At 52.8% G+C, this 17,839-nt stretch overlaps 1 protein-coding gene across 1 annotated transcript; it reads right to left on the reverse strand.

Moving 5' to 3' along the window:
* Window positions 1–876: 876 nt before the first annotated feature.
* ASTL (astacin like metalloendopeptidase) lies at window positions 877–16,563 on the reverse strand (the record flags this gene model as incomplete). The annotated part of the gene is made up of 12 exons (XM_082643008.1): window positions 877–1,208; window positions 6,719–6,873; window positions 6,968–7,049; window positions 9,719–9,900; window positions 10,669–10,786; window positions 11,211–11,301; window positions 12,558–12,619; window positions 14,550–14,675; window positions 15,367–15,486; window positions 15,593–15,696; window positions 16,252–16,349; window positions 16,462–16,563. 12 exons carry the CDS (start codon window positions 16,561–16,563, stop codon window positions 877–879), a joined length of 1,572 nt encoding a protein of 523 aa, XP_082499134.1.
* Between the last annotated feature and the right edge of the window lie 1,276 nt (window positions 16,564–17,839).

Here is a 17,839-nt window from a genome sequence, read left to right on the forward strand (position 1 = left end):
CAGGAGCTGATGAGGAGTGGGCTTGGCTGAAGGCAGACCAGCAGGGGGACCCTACAGCCCCTTCCCACCTTCCGGGGCCTCCTCGGGCCAAGTCCCCAGGAGGGGCGGGGCGGGTGTCGGATAGAGACAGCAATGCAGGGTGACAACAGCTTTTGAGTCCCGACTTCAGGGTCCTCGTGTTCTGGCCGTTTCCCACGTGCAGTCCTGGAGGGCCGCCACCCCTTCGTCTCCCTGGGCGGCAGGGGAGGATGTTGGGCTCTGAAAGCCTCCTGGAGAGCAGGGCTGGAGGCTGTGGCTGCAGAGCCACGTTCCCAGCACTCAGACATCAGGGAGCGAGGCTGCTCCCAGGGTCCCAGCCACTGGGTGCCCCTCCCCCAAGGCCAACCCGAGGGAGAGGGAGAGGTACCCTTAGCCCATGCTGGGGGGCTGGGCCTCAACTACAGGAGGGCTCCCAGGGGTCTTCAGGGAGGACCACCGCTCCAGATCCCTGTCCCTAGAGCCCTGGAGAGGTCACCTCCCATTCCCAGACTCCCCCAGGGCTGGGGCAGGAGATGGCAGCAGGCAGAGTCAGGAACCCCCCGGCAGGCCTGCCTTCCCCCGACAGACCTAGAGGGCCCCTCTGTGCCCAGGAGCTCTTGGGGGAACATGACAGGGAAGCAAGGGGCAGAGGGAGAGGCCTGGGCCTTAAGGTAGCCAGAGGGGCTGGAGGACAGGGGTGCTGCCTAGAGGGGCCAAGGGTTATACAAGCTGGCCACCCTGAGCACAGAACGCCCTTCCCACTTGGGGGCAGAAGCCACAGGCGTGACCTCTGGGTGTTCTTATGAAGTGTTTTCTGGGGGCACGGGCTCCTGGCAGAGCAGGGTTCCCCAGAAGAGCCTAGACGATTGCTGGCTGGTCTTCTGCTTCTAGAGATGGGTTTGGGGGTACAGCGGGCACTTGGGCCTGCCAGGACTGCTCCAGGGCAATGCCAGGAACCACTGCTCCAGGTCTTGACCTTAGGGAAGAAGCTGGGGGCTGGGGGGGCCTTGCAGAGTCCTCCACACCAGAACTCCTCAGGGCGGGGGGCTTCCACACACGTGGGCTCTCTTCAGCCCTGAAGCCACCGGGGCCAGGGCTCCCGGATTCTGCCAACAGTGCCTTCAGGAGCTGCTGCAGGTATGGTCTAGATGCGGGAGTGGGGCTCCTACCATCGCTGTGGGTCTGGAGCCCTAGAGGAGGAAAGATAGGTCACGTCCCAGAATCACAGAGGGACAGTGTATGGCAGCTGAGAGAGCCAGAGCCCCATTCAGCCTCATTCACAGTGACCTAGAGCTCAGCTCACGGGATGCAACAACCGGCCGTGCTCCTGCTATGCTACTACCCAATGCCTTCAAGACCCTAGCTCCCAACTCCCCCTTAGAGACAAGGACCACAGAGCCATCCCATTCCCTCCCCGCTTGGCCCCAGAGGTCACCAGCAGAAGGTCAGGCCACTGGGATCTTCCATGACCTCCCACCCACACCCCCGGCTGCTCTGATGGTCAAACCCCAGATCTAGCATTGCAGCCCTCGTCACCCAGACCACCCGGGGCTGCTCTGTACAGGGCAACACCTCACCTCTCACCCATATCCGAGGCCTATTCCAGAACTTTTCCTACACTTGCAGCTACGCCCAAACCCAGGGCGTCAGCAGGACACACGTGAGCACCACCAGGCCCGTGTGCTCAGTGGGGTGGGTCTTGCTGGCCCTTCACTGCCCCTCCCAGACCACAGCTGGCTGCCACCGGCTGCTTTGTAAGACTCTTCATTTCAGGCCCAAGTTCTCTGGCCAGTCGGTCCCATCCCCCCTTCAGCACTGCCCTCATCCCTGTCACTCCTGCCCACCCACCAAAGGCTTCCCAATGAGCCATATCTTCCATGCAAGGACACTGACCAATCTGAGCTGCCATGCTCCAACCAGTGACTTCACAGCCCAGTCCCTGCCTGGACCTGCCAAGACCACACCCACTAAAGTCACGGGTCCTGGCTGCCCACCCTCTGACAGCCGCCTCCTTTACTTCCAGCCCACTCGCTTCAGTATCACGATCCTTCAGCCCCACTGAGCCCCCAAACCCCTTCTTGCCCCACAGCCTCCTCATTTCCGAACCCCCCTCATCACCTGGCATGGGTTCCACAGCCCTCGGTGCAGCCTCTCCCTTGGAGACATCCCCAGGCACCTCCCCCTCTGTCAGAACTGCCCACAACACCCCAGTCCTAGAGGACCAGGTGACTAACCTACACCACACCTCCGCCAGCAGCCCAGCACCACCCGTGGCCCGGCCACGTGTCTCTCGCGGGTTTCCTCTCCTGCTCTCCAGTCAGCAGCTTCACACCTTTTCCTTCACATCCATCCTCTTCTCCCCAGCCTCTCGGCTGGAGACCTCACCTCACTCTGTATGCCGCCCGAGCCTGGGACGGAGCCCCTCATCTGCACATCAAGATCTGCACGTGAACTCGCATCTGTTCCTGTCTTCTTCCTTCCCATTAGGTCCAAGGAAGCTCCCCAGCTACCAACAAGAGCAACTCCACCCTGAATGTTCTAGATAATTTTCTGCCCCCCCACCATATCCATTCCCCCTTCTCCACTGGGTCATTATTTCAGTATCCAAACTTGCTGTGTGTCCACCATCTTGATAAACTTTCCATTGACCCATGACCCCTTCTAGCCACCTGTCAATTCTGTTCCTCATGTTAGTCAAGCCTCAAATAGTTACCCACAAAGCTCTTACCACGTCTCCTTTTATTTTTAAAAAGGTATGTAATATTTGATATTATATATAGGAAAGAATAGTCTACGAAATGGTGCTGGAACTAGACAGTCACATGCAAAATACATAGGACTAAATCTACATGACCTCGAGTTAGGCAAGTCCTTCTTAGATATGACACCAAAAATACAGTGATAAAATAATAGATAAGTTGGACTTCACATCCAAATTTTAAATGTCTATATTCAAAGGACACCATCTAGAAAGTTAAACTATAACATGTGAGGAAATATTTCCAAATGATATATCTGATAAGGAACGTGTATCTGGAATATATAAAGAACTCCTACAACTCACCAGTAAAAGACAACCCAACTGAAAAACGGGCAAAAGACTTGAACAGACATTTTTCCAAAAATATACAGATGACCGATAAGCACATAAAGAGATGTTCAAAGTCATTAGGGAAATGCAAATCAAAACTACAATGAGGGACTTCCTTGGTGGTCCAGTGGTTAAGACTCCACGCTCCCAATGCAGGGGGCCCAGATTCGATCCCTGGTCAGGAAACTAGATCCCGCATGCTGCAACTAAGAGCCCGCACACCGCAAATAAAAAGAGCCCGCACACAGCAGCGAAGATCCCCCGTGCTGCAACTAACACCTAGCACAGCTAAATAAATAAATAAATATTAAAAGAAAAAAAACCAACAACAATGAGATACCACTTCACACCCACTTGCGGTGGTTATAATCAGAAGAGTAAGTGTTGACATGGGCTTGCAGAAAGTGGAACCTTCATACATTGCTGGTAGAAATGAAAAACAGTACAGCCAATTTGGAAAACAATTTAGCAGTTAAATATGGAGTCACCAAAGGACCCAGAAATTCCACTCCTAAGTATATATCCAAAGGAAAAGAAAATATATGTCCGGGGCTTCCCTGGTGGCGCAGTGGTTGAGAATCTGCCTGCTAATGCAGGGGACAGGGGTTCAAGCTCTGGTCTGGGAGGATCCCGCATGCCGCGGAGCAACTAGGCCCGTGTGCCACAACTACTGAGCCTGCACGTCTGGAGCCTGTGCTCCGCAGCACGAGAGGCCGCGATAGTGAGAGGCCCGCGCACCGCGATGAAGAGTGGCCCCCGCTCGCCGCAACTAGAGAAAGCCCTCGCACAGAAACCAAGACCCAACACAGCAAAAATAAATTAATTAATTAATAAACTCCTACCCAAAACATCTAAAAATATATATATATAATGTCCACATAAAATCTTATACATAAATGTTCACAGTACCATTATTCATAATAGCCTAAAAGTAGAAATAACTCAAATATCCTTTGATAAATGGATAAACAAAATGTGGTATATCATTCAACAACAAAAATGAAGTATAGTTGACCCTTGAACAACACGGGTTTGAACTGCATGGGTCCACTTATACGTGGATTTTTTTTTCCAGTAATTCACAGTACTACACGATACATGGTTAGTGTATCCAAGGATGCGGAGGACTGACGGTAAAGTTATAGGCAGATCTGATTGCACGGAGGGTCAGCACCCCTAACCCATGTTGATCAAGGGTCAACTGTACTGATACACACGACAACATAGACAAACCTTGAAAACATGATACTAAGTGAAGAAGCCAGTCACAAAAGATCACATACTGTATGATTCCATTTATATGAAATGTTCAGAGTAGGCAAAACTATAGAAACAGAATGTAGATTAGTGATTGCCTATGGCTGGAGCTGGGGGTACACACATGCAACAAGACCTAGGAGTAGGGTCACAGGGTATATACACTTCAACTTCATAAGCTATCAGATTGTTTTCCAAAGTGGTTGCAGCAATTTACACCCCTAGAGCAGAGAATGAATGTTATCACTGCTTCATAGTCTTATTAGTATTTGGTAGTATCTGACATTTAAATTTCTACCAATTTAGGGGGTATAAAAAGGTACTGTGGTCTTTATTTGCATTTCCCCAATTATTAATGATGTTGAATATCTTGTGTTTCCCAATTTGGTTTCTTCTGTGAATTGCTTGTTAAGTCTCTTGCCCACTTTTCTACTTTGTGGGGTTTTTTCTTACTAAGTTCTAAAAGTTTTTTTTAATATACTTTGAGTACAAGTAGTTACAAAAATTCTCTTCTGATCTGTAACTTGTATTTTCACGTTTATGTCTTTTAATAAATAGTATTTATTATGATCAATGTAGTTGGATTTTTTCATTTTTCCAGCTTTGTCTCATGTTGCCTGTCTTATTTTTAAAAGTCCTTACCTATTCCAAGGTCATGAAGACATTTTACTATATTTTCTTCTAAAAAGTTTTAGAGTTTTTTTTGGTTTACATGGAAGTCTTGTATACAACTAGAACTTCTGTGCATGATGAATTAGGAATTCATTTTTTAAAATGAATAACTAGGGACTTCCCTGGTGGCGCAGTGGTTAAGAATCCGCCTGCCAATGCAGGGGACACGGGTTCGAGCCCTGGTCCGGGAAGATCCCACATGCCGTGGAGCAACTAAGCCCGTGCGCCACAACTACTGAGCCTGCACTCTAGAGCCCACGAGCCACAGCTACTGAGCCCGTGCACCACAACTACTGAAGCTGCGCTCTAGAGCCCACAAGCCACAACTACTGAAGCCCACGTGCCACAACTACTGAAGTCCATGCACCTAGAGCCCATGCTCTGCAACAAGAGAAGCCACTGCAATGAGAAGCTGGCGTATGGCAACAAAGAGTAGCCCCTGCTCGCCACAACTAGAGAAAGCCCACGCACAGCAACAAAGACCCAATGCAGCCAAGAATAAATAAAATAAATTTTTAAAAAATAATTAAAAAAGAAAATGGATAACTAGCTGTCTTTAGACCTATTTAATGGCTACCCTATTCTTTCCCTAGTGATCAATGCCCTTTTATCAAGTGTCCACTTCTGAGGAGGATTCATTTCTGAACTCTCCATTCTGTTTCAGTGGGCAATTATCTACCCTTGTACCAATGCTACACGTTTATATAAAGGTATTTTATATACATTCTGTGTACATATATGAATATATGCATTTATACATTTATATGCTATATATATATATATATATATAAAGACATTTTATAATCTACATAACTTCATGTCTGCTAGGGCAGTCCCTCCACTTTTTTCTTCAGGAGTGTCTGGCCTATTATTGGTCTTTTGCATTTTTAATACAGATTTTAGACTCATTTGTCAAGATCTCCAAACTTATTGGGATTTTCAACGGGAATTTATTGAGTCTGTAGATCAGTAGAGAATTACATTTTTATATTGTCTTCCTTTTAATATGATACATCTCTGTATTTACTTAAGCATTCTTTAATGATTGTAATAAGGTTTTTTTCCATAAAAGTTTTATATAGCTTCTGTCAGATTTACTCCTTAGGACTTTATCTTCACTATTATAATGGTATCTTTAAGAATTGTGTTTTCTAACTATTGATATACAGAAATAAAGCTGATTTCTATATATTGATTATATTTACTTTTTTAAATTCTTGTTAGTTTCTAGTAATTTGTTTATAGATTGCTACTTTCAATGTAGTCATATATGAATAGTGGCAATTTTTGCTTCCTTCCCAAGCCTCAGACTTTTAATTTTGTCGTACCACAATGGCTAAGACTTTCACTACATTGTTGAATAGATGGGACAATAGTGGAAAAACTTGTCTTGGTCCTAATTTTAATGTTTTGACATTAAAAATGAGTTTTGCTCTGGGTTTTTGGTAGGTACGTTAAAGTTAAGAAAGTGACCTCTATTCCTATATCTAACAGTTTTATAATCACCAGTGAGGGTTAATTTTTTCACGTGCATTTCCTGCATCTCCTGCGGTGAGGCCCTGGTGATCTCCCCGTGCTCACCTCTACAGCCTCACCTCCTAGCACCCGACCCTTGCTGACACCACCTCAACACAGGAGCCTCCTTTGGCTCCCCAAATCACTCTGTCCCCTGTCACTTACCTTTTGCACTGGGGTCCTGGCCAAGCGGGCTGCAGTCATAAAACCTGAGGACCCGTGCGATGTCAGAGGTGCTCAGGTTCCATCGTTGGCCAATTTGGACACTGGGGGCCCAGAGCGGCGTGATGGTGGGCCTCCCGCGCCGGCTGAAGGCGAGCCTGAAACCCAAGCAGGCAGGGGCCTGAGTGCAGACCACGGCAGGAGCTGGCATGGCAGCGCAGAGGGAAGGAAGCAAGGAAAGGGGGTCCTCACCTCCCATAGTGCATCACTGACGAATAGTCATAGGGCACCAGCATGTTGCTGCTCCGAGATTTGATGAAGTTCATTTCAAAGCCTGAAAAAATACTTGGCGATGTGGGAAGAGGGCCAGGGGAGGAAGGGTAGGTGATAGAAGCTTTCTGGAAATGTACAACCTACCTGAGCCTAGGGGTCCAAAACTACAGCCAGATGTGCATCTCCCCACCCCCGCCACTGATCCCTGATCCCTGTCTCCTCCGTGCCCTGGGAGGGTTCCAGACCTGCACCAGCTGATGTGCAAGCACAGGGACTTGGTGGTGGCCTGCCATCGCCCCCTAAGACTTCTCTCCACCTTTCTCCTCCTCTCAAGCTCACCTTGTATGAGACTATCTTTATACGACCTGCAGCTTCCACGAAGTCACACGCTGCTAAGAGTGTCTTGGACGCCCCCTACCGGCGAGATAAAGTGCCTACTCCCCACCCCAGCCTTAGAGGCCCTTGAGCCCATCGTGTGCAGTGGGGACAGCTGGTTCCCAGAAGCAAAGCCACCTGCTCTCCCTGCCTCGGGCCAACAGCACCCGCCCCCCACCCCCTACCCCCACCTCCAGGTGTGGAGTCCAGCCCTTCGCCACCACCGGCCAGAGCACCTGCTTCTCCCTGGCACTTGGCTCCTCCAGGCCTGCAAGGGGCTAGATTCCCTCTGTCAAGTCCTGCCCTTCTCAGTGAGCCTCTGAAAGAAGAGCTGCGCCCTCCAAACCCCCGAGGCCCAGCCAGCCACCTCCACACCCACCCATGGTCACCAGCAGCCTCCTTACCACTAAAATGGAATTCCAACCCCTTTATATCCCATCACCTGCCTGAAAATACCTGCCCAGTAGAGTGCTTAGTTCTTCCTTTTAAAACCCTTTAAGTTACTAAACATAATTTTGAATAGGCAATAGATTCAAAAATCAGAAAACGTTAAGATTCATAATAAATCTCCCACTCCGTCCCCCTCTTGAGTCCCCGCCTCCCCACCTCCAGTTAATTACTGTTATTAGTTTGCATATTTTAGCAATCTGTTCTGTACATATTAACTAAGTACAAATGTATTCTCATTTCTGTCCATTCTTAAGCAATTTTTTCCATTAGGGTAGCTGGTGTTTAACTTGTTTTATCACAAAACAGCTTTTCAGTTTATTAGTGTTGTTAGTTTTCTAACTCATTAATCTCTGCTTTTACCTTCAGTAACTCCCTCCTGCTTTCATTTTTTTCTTAACTTGGATTGAAATGCCTAATTTGTTCCCTATGTTTATTGATGTAAGTATTTGTCTACATGTTTTCCTGTGCATTGCTTTAGCTGTGAACCATTGGTTCTAATGTCTTTTCATGTTTTAAGAATTCCTGCAATTTCTTTTACTTCATAGCTGAAAGAAAGGTTTGTGGTTTTTTAAATTTTAATTTCCAGGTGGATAAAGTTTTTCATTTTGATTTATTATTAGTTTCTGCTTTTTACGTCATGATCAAACTGTTTGTATTAACTCTACTTTTTCAAATTTGAAGTTTTTACAAGAATTCCACGAGCACTTAAGCTTTTTTTTTTTTTTTTTTGGTCGCACCATGACCAGGGATTGAACCTGCGCCCCTGAAGTGGAAGCGCAGGGTCCTAACCACTGGACCACCAGGGAAGTCCCTCCATGAGCACTTAAAAGGATTATCGTCTATTTTCAGGCTATGGTGTCAGTGTCTCCTCCCCACTTCCCCAGACTAATCTCTGATCTCAAGCTCCAATCTCCGTCCCACTGAGAGGTGCTACCCATCTTCCCATCCCCTTCTCGGAGCGGAGGGGCATCCGTGCATGCATCTTGGGCTCCAGCCCTGACCATTTCACCTGGCTAACCCCACAGCAGCAGCAAAGGCGCTCACACCAGAAGCCTCCGCTTACAGGAAGCCTTCCAAACCTCCTCCTGTTTCCATAACCCCCAAACCCAAGTCATCACTTACCTCCTCTGCCCCCCTCCCTCACAGAGCGATTGTCTGGACTCCCCTCACCTCCTGCAGCAGGCTGTCCCCCTCTGCCAAAGGTCAGGGTCCCCACATTGCTGGAGTCAGATCCCCGGCACCATACCCCGCACCCAGCGGCTGCTCCCTGGGATTCAGTGCAGTGGCCCACTCCCCAGACCAGCCTCAGCTTTCCCACTGCCACCTCTTAGAGCCTGGCCTCCCTGTACTTTCTGTCCCAGGTGCCCATCAGCACCCGTCTCACACACACCGAGCCCCACAGGACTGCCCTGCGCCTCTTGCGTCTGACACTTGGCCCACTACTTCCAGGACTTCTGTCTTGGCTCAGTGCCCCAGCTGGAACACAGTCCCTGCCCTGAGTCCACTCAGCAGTGTCCAGAGCATGAGGGGCTGCTAGCTGAGTACGAGTGAGCAAGATTCCTAAGACCATCAACTCCATCCTCAGGTAACTGCCAGTGCCCGTGAAGAGAAACGAGGCACACAGCAAATTGCTGCCCTAGCTCAGGGTAACTGTGGGTGGCACTGAAGGCTCAGGGCCCAGAGCTGCAGCATCTGGACTATTCTCCAGGTCTCGGAGGCAAGCAGGAACCCCACCTTCCCCATGGGAGACAGGCGGGGAGTGGGGAAGATGGACGACCACTCCCAAATAGTTGGGCAACTCCTCAGGCCTGGACCATGCCTCCTGCCACCTTCTCCCAGCAGGACTACCTCTCCCACCACCCCACCACCCCCTGGCCTAGCCTGGCCTTTCACAACCCGGCTCACCTGGGAGGATCTCGTTCCAGTTCACACGGATGTAGCGGTCCCGGTCGGCTCGCGAATGCTCGTGCCAGAAGCCCAGCACATGCATGAGCTCGTGCAGGACGATGCCCGGGCCCCTCTGGAGACAGCTGGGCCCCAGGGATACCACCTGCATCCCTCCACTACGCCCTATGCTCGAGAAGCACCTGCAGGGCCATGAGAGTGCTGGGTGGGCACCAGCCCAGAGAAGCCACAGACCCAGGACCCTCACCCCTCCTCCCAAGACCTGGGATAAGTGAGCACCAACAGCTAGTCCCCATCCTGGGCTCTAGTCCCAAGCCTGCTGGCCCCAAGTCCCCTTACTGCCTGGCCCTCTGCCAAGGGGGGGTGTACTGGAACCCCCTTTCCAGCCTGCACGAGAGGAGGGGGTGGGAGCCGATACTAATGTGGGTGACGGAAGCAGCTCATTATGTGAATGTCCCCACGTGGGGAGCCCCAAGTCAAAGCTCTCACCCACATTCTCTTAGGCTCCTAGCAAGCTAGGAATGCAGTATTGCCGTCACCCCCACTTCAGAGAGAAGGCAGAAGGGGCTCAGAAGTTAAAGGACTTTCTGGAGTCACCTGGTTCCTGCACTGTGGAACCCAGATCTGAGGCCAGGTCTGTCTCATGAAACCTGCACTCAGTCCCCAGGCCACAGAATCTCCCCAGAGATGGAGTTGAGGGCTCTTTAAAGGACAGTCGAGCACCTCCTTGCCCACGTCTCCTCCACCTCCTTCCCTGAGTATCTGTAGGTCCAGCTCGCACTGGGCAAACCACTCAGACGGGCAGGGGTACTCTGGACCCAGGACAGAGGCCCAGACACAGGTTTTTGACCACAGCTTTGTTAATTCCAGGCTGAACTGAAGACAGCGGTGGCTCTCACCCCGCACATGCACGAGTATACACACTTGCACACATACCCAGAAGCACTTACCCAGACATGGGGATGATGGAAATGAAGTCCCTCTGGCCCTCGTAGGCAACAAACCTGATGCACGTGAAGCGTTCAAACTCAGCAAACGCCTCCAGGATGACTTGGCGGCTGGGCTTATCTGGAGAGGAGACACCCTGGCTGACGCCCCAGCCCAGCCCCTAGAGCCATCACAGCCCCTTGGACGTCTGCACTTGGGGAGGGAACCAAGCTTCAGATCACTCCCCCAAAATGGAATGTCTAGAAAGGGCAGTGCGATGGTGTGGGGAGAAGAAAGCAGGGTTCCAGACAGACCCCGGCTGTGTGACCTTGGGCAGATCACTGTCCTCTGGACCATTTGGTCTTGAAATGGATCAGACAGTCCCTAGATGTACCTCTCCCATCAGCTCCTCCAGGATTTTAGCCTCCCAGCTCAGGGGCCAGCAGGGATAGAAGGGCTACTGGGGTGGTAGCGGTAGGAGGGGCGCAGAGATGCAGGGGAAGCGGGAACAAAGACCCAGAGAGGAGCCTGGGCTGCATTGGGGATGAGGGGCTGGCCCACTCACCATACTTGCTGGAGAGCAGGAAGGGGACCTCCACCACCCCGCCGCTCTTGGGCCACTTGTTGTTGGTCGCTGAGAACAGCCGGAAAGGGCTCTGAGGAGAGAGGGCGGCACAGGGACCCGGATCAGCCAAGCTTCCCTCCAGCCATGGGAGCCCTAAAGGTGTGAGCCGCAGACCCCCCTGGGTACATGAGCGTGGCTGGTCATTACAACTGGGATAGAAGCTGGGAAGTCGGCGGTCCAGTTCCATGAGTTGTGACGCACAGCACAACCCTTTCTTCTACATAACATAGAACTTACAACTCATTCTATCAAGAAGAGAAACAAGACAAAATGAAGAGGCTGGCTAGGAATCCCAGCACCCCAGCGGGCCTAGTTCAGAGGGGCTCAGCTCCACCAGCAGCCCCACCCCCACCCCAATTCCTTCCTGGAGCACAGCAGCCCACAGAGCTCCTCTGAACATGCAGGTGGGAAGATGGGGACACGGTCTTCCTCGGGCTGATTCTAAGGCAACACCCATGGCCTTAGCAACTTCCTTTATTCTTCCACCAACTCTGAAGCCTGGGCTTCAGAGCACCCCAGCGCGTCCTGCCCCGCCGGTACCAAAGGTTTTACTGGATTCTGCTTTTACCCCCGGCACTCACTGGGTGACTGGGAACAGGGGCCAGCCCTGCCCCGGGGGTTCCTGCCCCCCCCCAGGCTGGCCTTCAGTCTTCGGCCCAGACTTATGCTGGGCCACCAGTGGACAGCCTCAGACCAGGAGCACAGTCTTGCTCACACCAGGCCACTGTCCTATTCAGGAGCCTTCTGCCCACCCTCACCCCAATTTAGGCAAGTGTCTCCTAAAAGATGGCAATGCAAGTCGCCCCGATTCCCATCCAGGCTTCTCCCTTTCTGAGCCTGCCCTCACCCCTGGGCAGGATGGTTCCTGTGTTACTTCTTGTTCTGGCGTCCCGAGACCATCGCCCCCACACCGATGTTCCCCGCAGACACCTCCCTATAGCCGCACCAGCCACTCTGCCCACCTGTGCTTACCTCTTCCTCTGTCCCGATACTCTCTGAGCACCTCCCCCGGGTAGGGTAACAAGCTGGGTCTTGAAGGTCCAAACCCCCTCCTTCAGGAAGCCCTCTCAGCCTGACGGCTGCCGCCACTCCAGAAGTCACCCTCCCTCAGGGTGGCTTATTCCTAATAGAACATTCGCTCTGACTTTGGCAAGAAGAGCTACGAGCAGCAATGGTGGGTCCCTCACACGTCACCCCCCCAAGATGCCAAGGGGTGGACTCAAAGGCCTCTGACACTACCTGTGAGGTTATTTACACCCACGTGTGTGTACGCGTGCTCACACTCACCGGCCGGAGGATGTCCCCCTCGAGGAGGAAGCTGCTCTCTGGGGTTTCCTCTGGGATGAGCCCTGGGAAGGAAGGGAGGGGCGTGTGTGGGTCCAGGCCCTCCACAGCACAGACGCGAGGACAGGCCCAGGAGAGACCTTGGCTGCCAGGCCAAGCCACCCCAGGGGCCGTCCTCCTTCGGGCTTTGAGGCTGTCACATAGGCAAGTGACCTCAGGCAAGTCACACAGCCCCTGAGTCCCAGTCTACAAACGTGTGCAATGCTTCTCAGCCTGATTGCACCCTTCCCTGGCTCAGACGGTGCACTTCTCCTGAGATCCACACAAGCCAGGTCCAGGGACTTCCCTGGCAGTCCAGTGGTTAGGACTTCACGCTTCCACTGCAGGGGGCATGGGTTCGCTCCCTGGTCAGGGAACTAAGATCCCACATGTGAGCCCATGGCGTGGCCAAAAAAAAAAATCCAGTCCCAGCTCCTGCGTCTGAGGCCTTCTGCTCTCAGGAAGATGCCATTTCTTCCAGCTGTCTTCATCCTCCGCTCCAGCCCAAGCCACACTCCTCAGAACACGCCCTGGGCTCTCCCAACCCACCTCACCCCCTACCCATCGGTGTGATACTCAGGACCCTTACAGTGGCAAGTGACAGAAACGCCAGCCTGCACCACCACAGGAGGGTGGGTACTGGCTCCTGCCCCCCCCCTCCCCCTCCCTCCAGCCTTGTTTTCTGCCACAGCTGGCAGCCCTCTCCACAGCCTCTTTACTAGGATATCAGCCCCAGCAGGAATCTTAGAAGAGCTCCTGGCATCCTGGAGGTTGGGTTCCCTGGAAGCAGAGCCTGAGCCAGGGAGCCATCTGCAGGTGGTTGATGGTGGAAGCAGGGAGAGGTGGAGAGCGCTGGGGAAGAGCCCCAGCCGGACCCCATAGGAGCTCTGGACCCCAAGTGGCACTACAGACTTATCCCACCTGGAGGCATGGGGCCAGACCCACATCCTGTATGAGTCGCTGTGGCTGGGTCGCCCTGGGCAGGGCAGGGCATAGCTTCCCAGGCATCCCTGGCTAAGGGTCTCCAGCTGCGAGGCCTCAGCAACCAACATTCCCAGCAGCTGGGGAGGGTGTGAGCCTCCTGGTCAAGGGCTTTATGGCCGGTACTACACTAGGCTCACAGGTCGTTGGGCCACCAGCAGCCCTAGCAGAGAGAATCCTCCACAGTAGCTGGAAAGCAATGCCAAGGAAGCCTCAGATTGGTCTGGAGATGGCCAGAACCAGTCACAGTGACTGAAAGGTGGTGAACAGCCCTGCTCAAGCTTTTCACAGAGGAAGGGGAGGGGGAGACCACATCCGGCAGATTCCCATCCCCTACCTCTTACCCCCCAACCCCGTTCTGAACTCCAGTCTTTATTTCTACTAGCTTTGTCCCAGGTTATCTATATGTTCTCATTCTTCAGCTGAAATCCCCAGGCAGGGAGGTCTGAGACTCACGTTTCCTGGTCTTTGGACCCCTCCCCCAGCGCCTCACACCTGCAGGTCATCCTGAACCAGTTGGCTGACCTGTTTCCAAACAGCCACTAATGACCTTATTCAAAACCAGACCTGGCCTGATAAAAGAACGGGGCTCTCTTTTTTTTTTTTTTTTTTTTATAAACCTCTGGTTTTCCCCCTTCTTATAAAAGTAACAACCCAGTAGAGAAGATGCAGAAAAATAGACTTAAGAAGTTGCCCGTGATGGTGGTGGTGGGATGAATTGGGAGATTGGGATTGACATATATACACCAGTATATATAAAATAGATAACTAATAAGAACCTGCTGTATACAAAATAAATAAAATTCAAAAAAAAAAAAGAAGTTGTCCGTGGAACCATGACTCTCCAAGACCCACTAAGAAAGCCAGCACATTTCTTCCCAGCTTTTTCTGCTCTCTGAGCATTCAGCAGAGTTTTCACACGCCACATGGACAACTTCATACCCCAAACCCCAAGAGAAGACACAGTGCCCTCACCTTGGTTAATTGCAGGAATGTCCTTATCCCAAGACGTCTGGGTCCCCTCAGGGGTGAGGTCTTCTGAGAATCTGGTCTCAGAGATTCCTGGGCAGTGAGAGGCCGAGGGCACTCCTAGGATGAAACCTGGCCCAGACACACAGGTATATATGCACGATGGCCAGAGTGCCCCCAATGGTGACACAGGATGACAGGACATGGGGTGGGGTGGGAGTGGGGTGTCAGACGGCAAGACCCAGGCCCTTCACAAAGACAGGTCTCCAGGAGGGAGTCCTGGGAGCCCGCCTGGCCTCCCCAGTCAGCCCCACCTGCTGCTGAAGCCTGGACAACTTTGAGGAAGGAGCTCCCTTAGCGGGACCAAGACTGGACTTCAAAAGGCAGCCCCAGGCTCCAAGTGTCTGGGTGTGTATGAGGCAGGGGAGGGAGGAAGAGGCAGGAAGGTCAGGACAGACCTCAGTCTCCAACGCTGACAGCGGGGTGCGGGCTAGCCCCAGACCCTGCCCCCTGCCCCCCTCGTCAGCCCAGGGGTCTGGAAATGGGCTCAGCCCGGGCAAGCCTGGCATGGCCAGCAGCCTGGGGTGTCACTCCTGCTCTCTCCTGCCTGGCAGGCCCTCTGCTCCCAGCGTCCTCCGGAGGTCCTCCCCGGGCCCCTCAGGAGCCGGCTTCTAGAAACATCCCTGGAAGCCCATTCTCTGAGCCATGCAGATCAATACACATCCCTTGCGGGCTCCAGCCACACCCTCGGGCCGCCCCCAGGACTCCGCAGGCTAGAACCAAAATGACGGGGGCGGGCAGTAGGGCGAGGCAACCCACTTACCCGGCAAAGAGATCAGAGCTAGCACCCACGGCCGGAGGCCTCCAAAGCTCATGCTGCCGGAGATGGGCCGCTCCGGCCCCGCAGCTAGCAGGAGCACCAATTCCCACGAGATGAGGCAGCCTAATTACAAACTTATGGTCAACGCCCCCCCTTAAATAGCAGCTTTTCCAGCGCTCACCTGCAGCCCCTCCCAACCAACCCCACCTGCAGCCCCGCCCTCTGCTACCTGTGCTTCCCCTCCCAGCCCAGGCCCGAGCCTTCTGGACCCAGATCCTTCCCGGCTTGGCTGAAGTGGGCGAGAGGGTGGGGAGAAGCCGCGCACTAGGCAACCTGCGGGGGGGGGGGGTCCCACTTGGGGCTGTTATCTCTTCTCAGGTCCCCTCCCACCACCAGGGGGCAGAGAAACGTCGCAGAAAAGTGGGAGACGGCAGTGCTGGGTGGAACCTCATCCTCAAACCTGGGAGACCCCTTTCCTCACCCTGCCCTGTGCTCAGGTGTGGGGAAGACTACCTGAGACCCTGAGGCGCCCCCAGTCTGACTGTGAAAGGAGGAAAAAGTCACTACGTTTTTATAAGCTTTTATTGTAGTATATGTACAGAACAGTAAACAAGCACAAGAGCAGGGGGCAGTGAAACCCACAAACTGAACACCAGGGACAACCAGCGCCCCCAGAGAAGCCTGCCTTGTGGAAAAGTGGAACTTCTGGGGACCTATGCCCTCACATGGGGGCTACCCCCGTCACTCCCACAACAGCCTTACAAAATCAGCATTTTATCCCCATTTCACAGGGGCAGGAATTAAAGCTCCTTACCCATATTCCCCCTCCTCTGTACCCCTTGGCCTCTCAAAAGGCCCATCCTCGGAGCCTGGTCACCAAGGGCCCACCTGGATTTCAATCCCGGAGTTGAAGGATCTGGGGACACCCTCCCCACCAACGTCCAGTGAAGGGAAACGACAGAGCCGAGGTCGCTCGGCCTCTTGCCCTGGATGGAACCCAGCGTTTCTCAAAAGGTAGGGGTCAGAGAACGTGAGGAAGACAGGTGGCCCGGCTGCCCAGGCAGGGCGTTAACATTCGTGGCGGTGGACAGAGCTGACCGCTTCGGACGAGCGCTCGGTCAGACAGTCATGACCATAATCACCCTGCTCGGGTAGAGAAACAGACTCGTAGTTAGGAAAGGCCGTTGGTCTTGAGGGCATCGTGCTGGGTGAAGTAAGCCAGTCACAACCGGACAAATGGTGTATGAGTCCATTTACATGGGGTATCTGGAGAAGTTAGATTCAGAGGCAGGTGGTGGAACAGTGGCTGCCAGGAGCTGAAGGAGGGGGACATGGGGAGTTGTTGTCTAACAGGTACAGTTTCAATTCTGCAAGATGGAAAAGTTCTGGAGATCTGTTTCACAATAATGTGAGTGAACATGCTTAACGTTACTGAGGTGCACACTTAAAAATGGTAAAGGTGGGGGCTTCCCTGGTGGCGCAGTGGTTGAGAGTCCGCCTGCCGATACAGGGGACACGGGTTCGTGCCCTGGTCTGGGAAGATCCCACATGCCGCGGAGTGGCTGGGCCTGTGAGCCATGGCCGCTGAGCCTGCGCGTCCGGAGCCTGTGCTCCGCAACGGGAGAGGCCACAACAGTGAGAGGCCCGTGTACCGCAAAAAACAAAAAACAAAAAACAAAACAAACAAAAAAAATGGTAAAGACGGTACATTTTGTTACATATTTTTTACCACAATTTTTTAAATTTTAATAAATAAATTTAAAAGAAAGGGAGGGAGAGAGGGAGGGAGGGAAAGAAAAGAAGGGAAAGAAACGCAGTTTGCTTGAAAGGCCAACTTAAAAACACAGGGAGGGGAGGGTGCAGTATGGTGGGGTGGAGACAGGATGCGATGAGGCAGGGGTGAGGCGCGGTGGGCAGCGGCCTCAGCCACCCATCCTGTTTCGTGTGAGAAGTACCTGGGGCGCGGGAAGGCTCCGATAACTCAGGGCCCCAGATGCCCCCCACCCTCCCCGAGCTGGGTGTGGGCCTTGTGGACAGGTCCAAACAGACCCACTCGGGGCCTGCAGAAGCCCTGATAACAACCCCTAGCTCTGCTCAGTCCCCGCCAGGGAGCACCCCACACACCCCCAGAGCAGAGGGAACAAGGCACAGCGGGCAGGCTTCATCCCTCATGCAGCCGTGTGGAGTGGGCACCCACCCCTGCCAGACTCTGGGCACAGGGCCAAGCAGACCACAGGCCCTGCCCTCACCAGCGTCCAGGCTGGTCGAGGTGCACAACTACACACCTGAAAACCTTCGCTTCTCGGACCTTCAGTAACTAACATTTCCTGGGCTAAGCCTTTACCTGGATTGACTGGAGTAACCCTCAACACCAGCCTAAGAGGTGGGAGCTAATGACAAAAGCCCATTTTACAGACAAGGAAACTAAGACACAGAGAGGTAAAGCAATACCAAACAAGCACCCTAACTGTCAAAC

This window comes from Mesoplodon mirus, assembly GCF_964341445.2.
Source record: "Mesoplodon mirus genome assembly, chromosome: 14".
NCBI lineage: Eukaryota > Metazoa > Chordata > Mammalia > Artiodactyla > Ziphiidae > Mesoplodon > Mesoplodon mirus.